The 16,294-nt window shown below is 34.8% G+C and overlaps 1 protein-coding gene across 1 annotated transcript; it reads right to left on the minus strand.

Moving 5' to 3' along the window:
• Positions 1 to 1,802: 1,802 nt before the first annotated feature.
• LOC111054792 (mitochondrial chaperone BCS1) lies at positions 1,803 to 16,163 on the minus strand. Its single transcript, XM_039433225.1, is given in 5 exon segments — positions 1,803 to 2,178; positions 4,476 to 4,593; positions 5,792 to 6,229; positions 10,544 to 10,683; positions 15,675 to 16,163. Coding segments are annotated over 5 exon segments (1,275 nt in total). The 5' UTR covers positions 15,998 to 16,163; the 3' UTR covers positions 1,803 to 1,922.
• Positions 16,164 to 16,294: the final 131 nt, after the last annotated feature.

Consider the following 16,294-nt stretch of genomic DNA (forward strand, 5'->3'; position numbering starts at 1 on the left):
TATTTGGACATATATTACTATGTTTTTCTTATAATGTATAATATTAGGGCTACTTATTTTCATTTATAAAATAAAATTATAGTACTGTCCCCTTTTTTTGAAAATAATAAAATACCTGATTCTCCAATATTAAAGCAGTTTTGGGCGAATGCCTGTTGTTTTTACCTGCATTGTATCTATTGTCTATGAATAAATGAAATGAAATGAAATATGGTATTCACATTTAAATCATTCAGTTTCTAAAGTTAAAATGCAATTAAGTACACAAATTAAGGGATTTTCAATTCAATTTTAGATTTCAAGGCTTTTCTGTAGTCCACTGAAGAACTAGCCTTAAGGTTTGAAATGTTGGTTTAAAAAAACAGCAGCATTGGAAATCCTTCTAGATTTGCTTACATTAGTCTGTAACAAACATGTAATCAATTCGAATGAAAATGCTCGATTCTGATGTAGAACATTTCAATACACTCAATGATATCCTAAGGCTCCTATTCATCAGAACTATAATAAAATCAACCCTTCTTTAATCAAGCCCAAAATGATCATGAATCGCTATTCTAAAAATGTGCCTTTTAAGGCAAAGGCGCACAGCAACATACAGACGTTTGTAGACAGAAGGAGAGAGATAATCGAATCTCTGCATGCAGATGTGATCAGACATTTGCAGACAAACGGGCGTATGTGTTGGATTGCAACATTCGAAAACCTGGGGAGGGTTTTTTCCTGATTTCCTCAGTCTGTCTGCATAGATTCGTCTGTTGCTATATGCGTTTGCCTTAAGCATAGAGCAAAAATAGCATGAGAAGATACCCCATGGTAACTACCCTAGGGTTAGCTCGATGTATGTTTTGGATTATTCGATATATTCTTTTTTAGATTCTGCTACACTACTTGAGCTGTTTATCATTCATCAAAAGCCTGATAAATATACCTTTTTCTACAACTGCGCGTAAAGAAAGATTTTACATACTCAATTCTCCTCGTAAAACAGCTTATTTCTGAGGAGAATCTACTTTTTCGTTCGCTAACCATCCGCGCATGCGCAGTAGATTTTCTTTACGCTCGCTGATTCATTTGCGCATGCGCAGAAGAGTTTTTTTACGCTCGGTAATCAGCTGATGGTAAGCAGCTCGCCAAAAAGTCAGATCTTAACCTAAAAAGTCGGTAATTGTAACTCCGCCGATATAAGTAATTTAACAGGTTTGGGCGGTTGTAGAAAAAATTTTGTATGTAATTCGCGCGTAATGCTTCTTTATCGCTCTTGCAAAATTATCACGCTCCGCTTCGCGACGCGTGATAACTGTTTTGCGCGAGCGATAGAGTCGCGCATTACGCTCTTAATACATATTTCCTTTAAATACGTTCGATAAAGTTGATAATCTACATTCATTTCTTTCACAAGCAGCTCCAGTTATCGATATCCCATAGTATACGATGGAATATTATATTCTCATGATATATCGTCGAAATGCGTTTATATTCTAAATTTCACTGTTAACTGAAGCTTATAGTCCTAGTGGCACTTTAATGTGAAGGTAGTATCTCATACTGTGCCATTCTTACACTCCCAACCGGCCAAAACAGTTATAAAAGACAGTAGTTGATAGCAATCGGCTTTACTTTTAAAGAAAATCAGATTGACATTTAAAACATTAACTACCTATACCATGTATTTATGTATTTATACCATGTATTATTCATATGTTTTTTTTTCAGAAGATAGCATCTTCTTATGCTATCAATTCTCTATGCCTCAAGTCTCTGTAGAGTATGTACACCAGCTTGTATGAATGATAAAGAAATCAAGTCGAAATAACTGTTTCTGTTTATTCAAACAACTGAATAAATAATACTTATATCAAATTCCTATTATATACAAGACATTTGTACTGTACATTTCACACTGACTAACAATATTATAACTATTGAGTCCATAAGTTTTGATAATTTTCCACCATTTTCGTAGGATTATCTTTGTAAAGCATGAAAAACCCTTGCAGTAGAGCAGGTGAAACTGGTTTTTTATGTTGGCTGACTTTTTCCGAAAATTCCTTCGCTAGATGAGAGTTTTCGGGAAGATAGAATTTTACGAACATCCTTTCGATTTGCTCAGTGGTACAATGGCCTATGAACTCTTTTACATCCACCCTTCCTGGTCTAACAAGAGCGGGGTCCAATCTAAAAAACAGAAATTTTATGAGAAAAACTCATTTTTATGCGAAATTATAAGTCATTGGCCAATCAAATTCATGCATTTAAGTGAGACGTGCATGACTGCAGAAATAGGTAATGCATTTAATTACCTACAGGCCTGAATGTAGGCCTGAACATTACTTTTGAGAGAAATTACGGAAAAAATTCAGAAGCATGCAATCTTGAAGATTGTCTTATTTCCTTAGGGCTAGTTTTGAATATAAATAAAAGTAGAAATCTGAATACCCTTTTTTAAAATTTTGCAGTCACGACATGCTTCGGCTACATAATGCCATTATCAAGTCAAATCATTATCATAATATTGAAGATTTTTAGAGATAGACAAACAACCAAGATAAACTGAAATTAGAAGAGCCAAGAAAGAAAAATTGAATAGATCGTGCAGACTAGAAATAAGCAAGATTTTACTGGTAAATTCAACAATTTGAGATTATAATTTCATGCAGCTGTGTAGATAAAAGCATGCAGAAAATCATTGGATGGCTTCAAGCAGAGAAACAAGTGTGCACGAGAAAAATAAGACAAGTGAACATACAAAAAAAGGCTGGTTGATGATAAAAATTCGACCGTATTCTTACGAAAAGAAAGGAGTCGAGAAAACGGGAGAACATGAGACTTGAATAAATTTAATGAGACTTATACAATATTATACACTTTCATAAGATAGGACATCAGGATATCGAAACAACTATTACAAATGCGAGATAGAGAGAGAAAACTAGCATCCAGAGAAAGATGAAGAGCTAGCTAAATGTAACTTCATGCAAAAACTGGATCAAACCAAGAGAATGGTTTGATATCAATTGGTATGATATCAATTGATATGGAATATCAATTGAAATTCCACTATTACTTTATGTATAAAATATTATCATATCCATATTCAGTGATACAATATACAGAAACTTATTACCACGATCTAGAAATATACTTTTTATAATAGCTGAACTAAATTTATGAAACATTGAGAATGTCATGGCTGAGATCTTTTTTGAGCCTCTTTGTAATGTGTAAATCCTCCCAATCAATATCATGCATTAGCATTAATAAACCCTTCAAATTTGATAATTTCGTGAGATTGTCGATAGTATGTTAGGTTTTTAATAGACCCCACAAAATTATATTCAATAGCAATAGAGTATTCGTTATTGTATAAATTTTCAGGTGTCGCAGCACAATGATTTGCATTGAAATAATAGGTCTATTTATACTACAGTAACAAATGTGGCAAAAAGCAGACTTGTGTGCGATTCCATTTTGGATAATAAATTAATCATCATAATTAATTAGAAATTTTCGTTTATGCAATTCAATCGCTTTATGGATTTGTCACATCGTTTCTAATGACTGTACAATTTAATAGGAATGATCCCGAAAATACGTTGTCAGTGTACTTATACCAGAGCTTCAATTTTGGAATAAAATTTAGATGAATCTAGATTCTGATCATGAAATCGATCTTTTGACTTCAATTAACTTTCACAGTGAAAGATGATACTCGATCTGATGAATAAAATATTTTTTCTTCTAAAAGCTGATCACAGATTTCTTTGTTTCCTTACACATTTCATTTTGAAAACTTCTCAATAACAAAATAATTCTCTGAATTTCTCAGCGGATTACTTACAGTCATTGAATGAGACCATAGAATGGTTACCAAGTTAAAAGTAAGTGATAATATTGTTATTGAGAATGTGGAAGAAAGAATTGAAAGGTGACAAATTATTCATTTAGAATAAAGGGATGTAGTACATTTATATCTATAGAAGAAGAAGTATGATATCAAGAAGTAGATAAATGAAAAAAGAAATTCTCATTAGAAAATTGAAATGTTATTTTGTTTATACGACTGTCAGTTTTAAAAATAAATTTCAATTTCAAAAAGCATTGATTAAGACTTGAATATTATTACCATTGAATAATTTGGAAGTCATATAAATATTTTTTGAAATTGGAATAAACATAATGCCTCAGTTGCACAAAAACCTGTTAAATTTTAATCCTGATTAAATGCCATAAGAACCAATCGGAGAAGACTTATTTTAATAAAAAAGTATTATCTGATTGATTCTTGTGGCATTTAATTATTATTAAAATTTAACAGGCTTTTGCACATCCGAGCCAAAATATTATTTATGTTTCACTCTCTGAAACTCACCAACAGAAAAGTACAAACTAACTTTCAATGTGAAGTAAGTAAATTTGCCTATCAATTAGCTGTCATGGATTTAAGTTAACATAAAAAATACATTATAACCTACCGTTCAATGTAGTTAGTAGTCATGAAAAGTATACGAGCTTCTGCCGATGCAACGCCGTCCAAACAATTAAGAAGACCACTAAAAGTAACTCTGTTTAACCCCTCGTAGGCACTCGCAACTGAAACAATCAAAACGAATATCAGCAAACTTATCAAAGTAACAACATCTATTGGTTTTCTACATGGTGAAGAACAATTCTGTTCTAGTCTTTTATTTATTTATTCATTAACAACTCTGCAATGCCTATCATTAGTGTTAAAACTTGATGGATTCTATTCTATTCGAGTGTCCCACAGCTTCAATGCTTATTCCAGATTTCACAAACCATCAAAAACAAAAATGTGAATTTTTAATCAATCTTCACAACAGTTTGAATGTATGTATCCCTGCGCACAGCAATTTCACTACGTGTATTATGTTCGTTTCAATAGCAAGTTGCACAGCAGACGAAAAAAGGTAGGCCAAGAAACAGGTGGGTGGACCAAGTGATGAGAAAGATGAGGGTGAGAGGATGGAAAGAAAGAGCCATGAACAGAGAAGAATGGAGGCGTGTTGTGAAGGAGGCCAGAGCTCACCTAGGGCTGTAGCGCCGGATAAAGAAAGAAGAAAGAAAGTATTATGTTTGTTTGTTCAATACTGTAATGCTTGATAATATTCTGTATCTGATTTTCCTTTGTATTGATGGAGGGATTGGAGCACAACAAAAATTGACAAGTTCCTTTTCATTTTATCACAACACAACTTATAAATAAACGAATAAAAGGGGAAAAAGGGTAAAGGGTGAGGTTAAATAAAGGGTATTTTTTTTTGTAATAACAAATCATTTTTAAAAACTTGAAAATGGAGTAAGCTCCTGAAACTGGTTGCTTCTTAATTTTTTTTTTTTTTTTTTAAATTTGTTATTCTATATTAAACGTTTTACTACAAACTAGGTCAGAGCCGCAAAGTTTCAGCAAAAACAGAAAAATTATCACTGTTTTACTATAAATTGAACTTATAGACAAGCCTTCTATAGACGATAGCTGATACATGTACCTGATATCGAATGTAATATTAACTGTTCATTCTTTTATATAATAATCAATTATATTTTATTCTCAGTGATTAAATAATAGATTATCATGAATGAGATCAACTATTTTTGCCAATTAATTTTATCTTTACATTGTTGTGTGGAGTTCTGCAACTTTGCAGAGTTAGAGAAGGAGAGCGCTATCTGATTTGTTGAATGAGATACAAGGATAGCAACACCAGCATTAAATTAATCAAATACTACCATTATAACGTGAACCTCACTATAGTAAACATCTCCCTACCTTTCTTCGTATCTTCCCTGCTAACAAATGCGGAATCAATGTCTTCTAGTAGGATGATAGTGTTATGCGGCGCTATGCTAAGCAAGTGATTGAGTCTGTCGTCCGATAAGCTTCGATCGCTCAGATTCATCACACAAATGCCATACTCCAGTTCACCTGCTAGGGCTGTGATGAAGGACGATTTGCCGCAACCTGGAGGTCCGTGAAGGAGGTAGCCCCTGCGGTAAGGAACTCCTGAGAAAATTTATCAACAAATTTAAGTTTGATTTTTTTGGGCTTTCAGAATTATTTCTTTAATATTTTAAATATTTTCTTTTTTAGTGATAATAATGTGAAATATATTTTTCCTCCACCTACTGTCTAAAGTACTTACTTTACTCCCTGAAACCTAATACTAAAGTGTCACTTTTTCGCTCTCGATAGTAAAAAACAGAAAAACTCCCTAGGGAGTAAAAGTGACTCCATTTAAATAACATGGGGAGCATCTCTATTTTGAAACTTATATTGTAATAGGTTAGAAGGTCAGAAGCTCAGATGAGAAAGCATAATAGAGGCACATAGAGGTGTCTGTCATTGAGTCAACTGAATTCAATACCACAACCAGAAATTTGATTAACTCATGAAATATATGTTTGTATGATAATTATTATAATCTTAATATTAGTAGACGATGAAAATTTACACAATTTTTAAAATATTTTATTCTATTCAAAATACCAGCCAACAAATATTTTTGATCTGCAATTCAAATCTGAACCGCGTGATCTGGAGTCAGCCATTTTTGGTAGCAGCTCAGCTGATATAATTGTTACAACTTCTGCCGATAGATAGCGCAATCGGCAGTGCCAATCAGACGACCGGTTTTTAGGTTTTAGATTTAGGTTATGTTGTTAGGAATCATTGTCACCAATACGTAAGTTATTAGAATGATTTTATTTGCAGTTTCTATAAAAAAATGTAGATGGAGGAAAAATGTTGTGTACATCACGAGCGAAAAATACTTTTTCTCCCTAAGGAAAATTGCTGCCCTCGGCTTTGCCTCGGGCTTCAAACTTTTTCCCACAGGGAAAAAAAGTCATACTTTTCACTCTAGATATACAAATAACTATTTATGTTTGGTTTTGAAACTTCTAAATTTGAAAATCTACATCGTGAAAATAATTAAGGACTGAAAACAGCAACTACAAGAGAACCTATATCAGACTATGTGCAACCTTATCTAAATTTGGGAGAGGAATAGCACAAGGTTACCTTATTTTTCTCTCGCTATCATTCTTATGATGTACTTATTGTATGAATCAATAAAAATGATATAATCTCATGAAAGGATCAGATGATAGAATTGAAACATAGAAAATTATTGATTTTACTCATAGAGAAAAGAATCAAACCATTGCATAACAAGAGCTCATTGAGTATGATTTAAATCTTTTACATATATTTCACAAAAGAGGGTCATTTTTCAAGCTCTGATTGGTCATAAATAGAAGATGAATAAAAAATAAAAGAGATAGTAGCATGATTCAATTCAAGGTAAAAGAGATAGTAGCATGATTCAATTCAAGGTAAAAGAGATAGTAGCATGATTCAATTCAAGGTAAAAGAGATAGTAGCATGATTCAATTCAAGGTAAAAGAGATAGTAGCATGATTCAATTCAAGGTAAAAGAGATAGTAGCATGATTCAATTCAAGGTAAAAGAGATAGTAGCATGATTCAATTCAAGGTAAAAGAGATAGTAGCATGATTCAATTCAAGGTAAAAGAGATAGTAGCATGATTCAATTCAAGGTAAAAGAGATAGTAGCATGATTCAATTCAAGGTAAAAGAGATAGTAGCATGATTCAATTCAAGGTAAAAGAGATAGTAGCATGATTCAATTCAAGGTAAAAGAGATAGTAGCATGATTCAATTCAAGGTAAAAGAGATAGTAGCATGATTCAATTCAAGGTAAAAGAGATAGTAGCATGATTCAATTCAAGGTAAAAGAGATAGTAGCATGATTCAATTCAAGGTAAAAGAGATAGTAGCATGATTCAATTCAAGGTAAAAGAGATAGTAGCATGATTCAATTCAAGGTAAAAGAGATAGTAGCATGATTCAATTCAAGGTAAAAGAGATAGTAGCATGATTCAATTCAAGGTAAAAGAGATAGTAGCATGATTCAATTCAAGGTAAAAGAGATAGTAGCATGATTCAATTCAAGGTAAAAGAGATAGTAGCATGATTCAATTCAAGGTAAAAGAGATAGTAGCATGATTCAATTCAAGGTAAAAGAGATAGTAGCATGATTCAATTCAAGGTAAAAGAGATAGTAGCATGATTCAATTCAAGGTAAAAGAGATAGTAGCATGATTCAATTCAAGGTAAAAGAGATAGTAGCATGATTCAATTCAAGGTAAAAGAGATAGTAGCATGATTCAATTCAAGGTAAAAGAGATAGTAGCATGATTCAATTCAAGGTAAAAGAGATAGTAGCATGATTCAATTCAAGGTAAAAGAGATAGTAGCATGATTCAATTCAAGGTAAAAGAGATAGTAGCATGATTCAATTCAAGGTAAAAGAGATAGTAGCATGATTCAATTCAAGGTAAAAGAGATAGTAGCATGATTCAATTCAAGGTAAAAGAGATAGTAGCATGATTCAATTCAAGGTAAAAGAGATAGTAGCATGATTCAATTCAAGGTAAAAGAGATAGTAGCATGATTCAATTCAAGGTAAAAGAGATAGTAGCATGATTCAATTCAAGGTAAAAGAGATAGTAGCATGATTCAATTCAAGGTAAAAGAGATAGTAGCATGATTCAATTCAAGGTAAAAGAGATAGTAGCATGATTCAATTCAAGGTAAAAGAGATAGTAGCATGATTCAATTCAAGGTAAAAGAGATAGTAGCATGATTCAATTCAAGGTAAAAGAGATAGTAGCATGATTCAATTCAAGGTAAAAGAGATAGTAGCATGATTCAATTCAAGGTAAAAGAGATAGTAGCATGATTCAATTCAAGGTAAAAGAGATAGTAGCATGATTCAATTCAAGGTAAAAGAGATAGTAGCATGATTCAATTCAAGGTAAAAGAGATAGTAGCATGATTCAATTCAAGGTAAAAGAGATAGTAGCATGATTCAATTCAAGGTAAAAGAGATAGTAGCATGATTCAATTCAAGGTAAAAGAGATAGTAGCATGATTCAATTCAAGGTAAAAGAGATAGTAGCATGATTCAATTCAAGGTAAAAGAGATAGTGCATTAATAATGGAGAATTACTTGTAGTTGTTCTAGGGCTGAACTGTTTCCAAACAAGACTGTATATATTTTTTATGAACAGGTAATTGATCTCAACTCTCATGCACACTGTACAATACAGATTGTTTGAAAAAGAACTCCCTAGTTTTGATGTATCATAGAATCTGTAAAAAGTGATATACACTATTCTAGTTTGTAGTGTTTGATTCAGCAACTGTCCAAGTTTTGCCCCCCTGCAGTTGGCAGACCTGCTTGACCTTAAGACGGCGCCAGGGAACAGTTCCTTCAGTTGACACTCGCTTTCCGGGAAGGTGGATAGGGAGAGCTCGCCCAATTGCTTGGCCACTACGAAGCCCGGACTAACCCCCTCTGGACTTTCTCTTTTGGGGACACATAAAAAATGTTGTGTACAGTGAAAAAATCCGTGACATAAACCATTTACGGGAAAGAATCGCGACGGCGGTTGGGACAGTTACACCTGATATGTTGGTGAATACATGGCGAGAGCTTGAATATCGTCTCGACGTGTGCAGGGCAACAAATGGATCCCATGTTGAAGTGACTGTGTACTGATGTTGAACAAAACTTGAAGATTCTCTCTTTCATTTTATGTACTTGTTGATGAAGTTTTCCATTGATTTACACATTAAATTTATACCTAAAACTAGGGAGTTCTTTTTTAAACATCCTGTACATAATGTATAAAAACAGAAATACATCAGTTACTCTCAATTCTCGAATAATCACTTACAAAGTAAAACCATAGAGTAGAGATATTAAAATGTTATCATTAGTCTCTGGTATCATAAAACCATAGAGTAGAGGTATTTAATGGTATCATTAGTCCCTGGTATAGTATCATTTGTCTCAGGCAAAACTGAATTAAAATGATCCACTCAATGAGGTATTGTTGCTTGAATGTATGGGTGAAGCACTCTCGGCTCTCAATGGATTTGATAGTATTGGAAATTGGATTCATATGCTGCTCAATATGCTCAAACTAAGAAACCTTTACTATACTAATATTTGGGGGTTCAGTGTACAGTAACTATATTACCCATTCTTAATATAGTTACTGTAGTTCAGTATCCTAAAAAACTGAATGAGAGAAGCCTTTACAGTAGAGTAGGCTTACAATAGCAATCGATCTAGATTGATAAATCAACGATTTTATTTGGATTTTTAAAAACTATATGAGGGAAGCCTTACAGTAGAGTAAACTTGAAATAGCAATCACTCTAAATTGATAAATCAATGATTTGATTTGGAGTTTCCAAAAAGCGAATAAGGGAAGCCTTACAGTAGAGTAAACTTGAAATAGCAATCACTCTAAATTGATAAATCAATGATTTGATTTGGAGTTTCCAAAAAACTGAATGAGGGAAGTCTTAGTAACCAGTAGAGTAAGCTTACGATAGCAATCAATCTAAATTGATAAATCAATAATTTGATTTGGAATTTTCAGTTCCAAGAGGAATTAAGTGAGTTAAAGTAGTCTCAATGAATCACCTTCTTCTAAGATGTTGAAGAAAACACTCTTGTTTCTTCCAAATGAAGTCATTGTAACCGTTTCAAAAGGGATGCCCATATGTAGATCTATAGTCTGTTGCTCTCTAACCCTGTCAATTTTGATCCAATGTCCTCCGTAGCTGAAACAAGCAAAATTATCAGATTATACGAAGGAGATTGAGGAAAATTACAAATTTTAGTCATATTTGGCATAAAAAATGCAAATTTACACCAATTTTGCACACGATTTTTTTGTTTTTACCAGCAATAATAGGTACTAAAAACGCAGCTACGGTCACACGAACTGGAAGAGATAATAGAATGAATGAGATCATTTCCAATGAATAAATTTAAATATGAATTTATGATATTTATATATATTTTTGGGGAGCGGTTTAACTCAATGGTCACATTTATGAGCTGATCGCTTTGATAAAAGAATCAATCATGCGCCTACTACTCCCGTTGGGAGAGTGACCTCTTGAGCCAACTCTTCTGAATATGATTCATAAGTTGTAAAATCGCTTCCCAGTGGTTCGGAGCCCACCTAAAACAGTAGCAACTCATCTCTAATTATTATCATTCACCTTATTAGCCACGCACAACCCTTGAGCTCATGTGGACATCACCCTTTGAAAAAATAAAATAAAATAAAAAATGAGTTTAGAGTTACCATCTGCAAGAAGATATACAAATAAGGATGAGGTAACTACAATACACCTTTTGATTCAAAAAGAATACCACAACTTTGAAAATTGATAACTCTGCAAAGAATAAACGGAAAGTGGAGCACTATCTGTCATCGATTCGAGAAAGTTCTGAAGTTTTTTTCAGTTTCATATTCCAGCAGGATGGAACACCACCCCATTGGCACTCACCTGTCCGTGCCTATTTGAATGAAAACTATCCGAGGCAATGGATCGGCCGCCAAGCAGCTCGAGACAGAGCACTTCATCACTGGCCTCCAAGAAGCCCTGACCTCACCCCCTGCGATTTTTTTCTATGGGGGTAAGTTAAAGATAAGGTGTATCGACCGCCTCTACCAGCTAACATTGAGGAGCTCGAACAAGAAATAACAGCAGCTATACAAACTGTTACGCCCGATATGCTACTGAGGGTGTGCAACGAGTTCGCGTATCGTATTGATATCACTCGAGTGTCTGGAGGGGGTCACATTGAACATTTGTGATCTTGTTTTCTAGTGGGGAAAACTTATTTTAATACTCTTCATTTTGATTATAATCCAAGTTTCTATTATGTTTCCTTGATTAAATACAGATTTTCAAAGTTGTGGTATTCTTTTTGAATCACGGTGTATAAAGCAATATCTTCAGTCAAAGCATTTATTTCATTTAAAAAGAATTGAGATAGATATTTGAAATTCACTGATACAGTCGAATGAGAATTGGAAGACTATACTTGAAATTATAATGACTAAGGGAAGAACATTTCAAGTACGGTAGTAATAAACTCAAGGGGTTGAGTGGCCCTTTCTGAAACATAGTAATGCCGCATCCATATGCTGGCCCAATGCGTACAAATGACGACCAGTGCCAGAGTGTGGATGAGTGGTCTACCATCCACATCACTGTCTTGCTTCTCTTGGCTGACGTTGTTTTGACAAAAATTGGAGCGATGGCTAACGAAGGCCTATGAAGGCCAGCGGGAACGCGCCAACCAAGCACCCCGTCAGCCGAGCTCCTTCTAAAACCACTTTCGAGGGGATTGGTTAACGGCGTCAACCGAGCTCCTGAAAGAGGAGCTTGGTTGTCGTGAACTTGCGAGGAGCGATGCATTCACTTGACGGATTTTGAAATAGTCCTCAAATCACGCCTGGTTTTACCAGTCATTCATCACATTTTTCAAGAACCAATAGTTCAAACTTCAATTCAATTCAATTCAGTTTATTTCCAGAAAAACATAATACACGTATAAGAAATACAATATACAACATATTTTGGAATCCCCCTACTAGACTATCCATCTGTGTGTAGGGGGGGGGAGTTCCACTTTATACATAATAATCTTAATCTGCTCATAGAAGTAAATAATAGAGAATACACTTATATTATGGATGTATTATTAATATTCTGATTATAAAATAGATAATATATTGTGCTGATGTATATTTAAGAATGAGTATGTAGGAATAAGTATACTCAATACATTGATTGATTAAAAGAATAAATAAAGAAGAAAAAACAATATTTTATTGAAGACCGCAGTGGCAGGGATTCCTAAAATTCTCAGTAGAAAGAATGAAAAAAAGCATAAACCAGAAAGGCAAAACAGTCAAATCGGTTATATCAATGATAAAATAAATACCAATCAATTGTCTGGAAACCTTGAAGTCGTGTTGGTCACCAAGCATAACGAGATTGGAGTAGTTCTTCTGAAGCTTCCCAACCAATCTGGTACAGCCACCTGTCCACCCTCTTCCTAAACACTACCAAACTAAATGCCTCTGCTTCCCTAATCACCCCTGGCACATTTCTGTACAAGATATGGGCCAGGTATGAAGGATTTGTCAATTCAGAGCCGTGAGTCAGCTGAGGTATCTCAAAGCTGTAATTGGATCTGTGGCGAGTTGAGTAGCTATGGTTAACTGTTTCTCCCAGGAGTTCAGTTTTGTATTTTTTGATGTGGATCAACAAAGATTTAATAAAAAGTTGTCTAACATTCAGTACGGAAAAATTTGATAAACAATTGTATTGTTGGGTATCTAAAGTCTCTCTTTAAAATTGTTTTCGCCACACTGCACAGAAAGCAGCTGTTTTCCAGTCCCTACGTAGATCTGAAAGACCTTGTTTGCAGACGACGTCAGAAAAGGGTTTCTTTTCCGGTCTAGGCCAGAAAGTTGTCTCTTTTCCAGCCGCTTATGGCTGGAAACAACGCGCTAATTATTATTAATAAGTCATCCGCTAGATCGGGCGAGTGTCCACTTTCATAATAAGCTGAAGTCGCCATGATTTTAGTTCCAGTTTCGAATCAAACTAATTCGCTTCGCAACCAGTTTTATTCAATTATTTATTGTTGATTAGTGCATTCCGAATTTTCAAAAATGCTTGAAGATGACTGTGGTATTCCAAGTGAAATTTTAAAAGAATCTGAAATCCTGACTGCAAATCTTCTACCACTAAAATCAAGAGATAGGTACGATAGCTTAACGAGTATTCTTTATTTTGTATTCTTTATTTATTTTGTCAGCAATACCTGTAGTGTGGCGAAAAATATCGTTCGCACCACGGGCAAAAATGTTTTTCCAGCTCTCAATCTTTTCTAGTCCTCGGCCTACGGCCTCGGACTTGAAAACCGATTTCGAGCTGGAAAAATCTCATTTTCTGCTCTAGGTGCGAAATATACTATTTTATAATTGATCTTTGGGTGACTGCAAGAGGCTCAATGACTGAGGAGGAAGCCCCTCCCCAAGCTAGAATTCCATATAGTATTAGAGATTGGACATAGGCAAAGTGAACTACTTTGCACTGATCCACACTCACAACATTACTAAACTCTAAAGCAGCTTTCTGAGCCTATTCTTAGCACACTGGACATGTTGTACCCAACTCATCTTGGAATCCAAGACAACGCCCAGGTATTTGTAATGATCAACGCGCTCAATCATACTACAATTACATCCAGCAGACCTGGGATTATTACAAGAATGCATCGTTAGTATTAGTGAGCCTGGATCAGCTTGATTTCTTGTAACTATTGGCATAAACTTTGTTTTTTCCACATTTACTGTAAGGCTATTGTGATCAAACCAGTTCTTTATTTTTGACAAATCAATTGAAGCACTCATTTAGGCCTCCTCCCAAGTGTTCCCAGTAGACACTAGTGCTGTGTCATCAGCAAACAGATACAACTCACTTTCAACTGCTAATTTTGACAGATTGTTGATATGGATTAGGAATAGCCTAATGGCCCAAGGGTGCTTCCCTGGACTACCCCATAATCAACATTCTCTTTATCACTATTTTCACCATTTATGCATACTGATTGCTGTCGATTGTGAAAGTAACTCTTAAACCATCGGAGAGAGATATTTTTTATCCACAATGATTCAAGTTTTTTATTAGAATTCTCCTGTCAAAATTACTACTTACTTAATTACCTACTTCATTAAGAGGTTCAGCTTACGTAACTAATTGGTTCATATTTTTAAGCTCTTATCCAAGAGCTATATTTCAAAATAATAAGCGAGTGAAGCGAAGTGAAGTTTATTGAATTCTGTTCAGCTTTCAACTTATTTAGTGGCATGACTATAAATACTGGTAGGCTAACATATATTGTTACAATTCGTCCATAGCACCCTTGGCCCTTGAGATGCTCCTGTACGTACTTACATATATATTAGCTATTTACATACATACAGGAATCATTTGTGAGACGTACACTCATTCTGAAAATCCTTCCCAATTCAATAAGATTAACATGTCATAAGTAGATTGTAGGCTACTACTTCCCCGCCCGCTTCAAGCTGGTTTCAATGCCCAATAGGGGATCGAGGAGCTTGGTTGTCGGGTACGATCACGACAACCAGACCCCTCATATCCAGCAGGGGATCGGCTGGCGGAGAGCTTATTTGTCGTCAGCGTGTGTGGAGCTTGGTTGTCGGCGACAACCAAGCTCCTTTGTTCCAGTAGGGGATCAGCTGTCGGGGAGACCAGTTCACGGCAATGGTATTCATGCCAGGGGATCGGCTGACGCCTGTGGTCAAAATTGCAAGCTTAGTTGTCGGGGAGACAGGTTGACGGCGACCCAGGCCAGCACTAGCAAACCATCCATCCACACTATGTCAACTAATGCGTGCTGTTCTCTTTTTTGTTGTCTGCTCTGTTGTTTTTCTGTGAGTTTCTATATGTCTAATTATAAATAATAAAAATTATTGCGTTACTTTTTTATGGTGTTCAGTTTAGTTAGTTTTATCTCTATCTAGGATATGTTGCTGGCCTTGATGGGGCACTGGTCACATTGCAATGTGGATAGCAAGACCATCGCGGCCAAGCTTAGGCCTACATACTAGGCTGGGCCAGCGTGTAGACTAGACATAAGTTATGAATACTAAAGGAAAATCATCCAGTGGAATAAAAATTATAAAGACAAAAAAATGAATATAATAACTTACTTGAAGTAATGTGTTCCCACGCTTGGTATAAAGTCATATTTTGTTTTTATATGTCCAGAGTCGTGTTGTTCAAAACTTGTTTCTACACTTAAATGTTGAGTCTTTCTAGCACCTTTCTCAGTGATCCACTGCAAGAGCCATTGATAACTTTTATCACGACATGGAACTTCCAATGTGATCATGTAACTTCGTCTAAAAAGAACTATTCCTTGTTGATAACTTTTTCTCAGAATAGCAGCCCCGGCTCCAACACCAAAGAGACCAAATCCAGCTCCAAAATATGGATTCTGTGACAGCGCCGATATATACTCTGCGATAGTCATTGCAGTGGATCAGTTCAAACAATTAAAATAATCGAATAGACACCATTGACAGAAAAACAATATAAACTTAGTGACTATTATTAAAAAGAAGTAACCTATTAAAAAACATTATTCCTCAGACTCAGACAACACAGACATTAAGACATAACCTCAAAAGACAACTTGCCGAACATCGAGCGTCGATCTCGAGATGTCGACTTGACTACATTGATATATTAATCTATCGATAGCAATTCAATTGAGTTTTTTTCTTGAGATAATATCCTATTTTTATATAAATATATCTCACATATGAAA

Source organism: Nilaparvata lugens, chromosome 7 (assembly GCF_014356525.2).
Source record: "Nilaparvata lugens isolate BPH chromosome 7, ASM1435652v1, whole genome shotgun sequence".
Classification (NCBI taxonomy): Eukaryota; Metazoa; Arthropoda; class Insecta; order Hemiptera; family Delphacidae; genus Nilaparvata; species Nilaparvata lugens.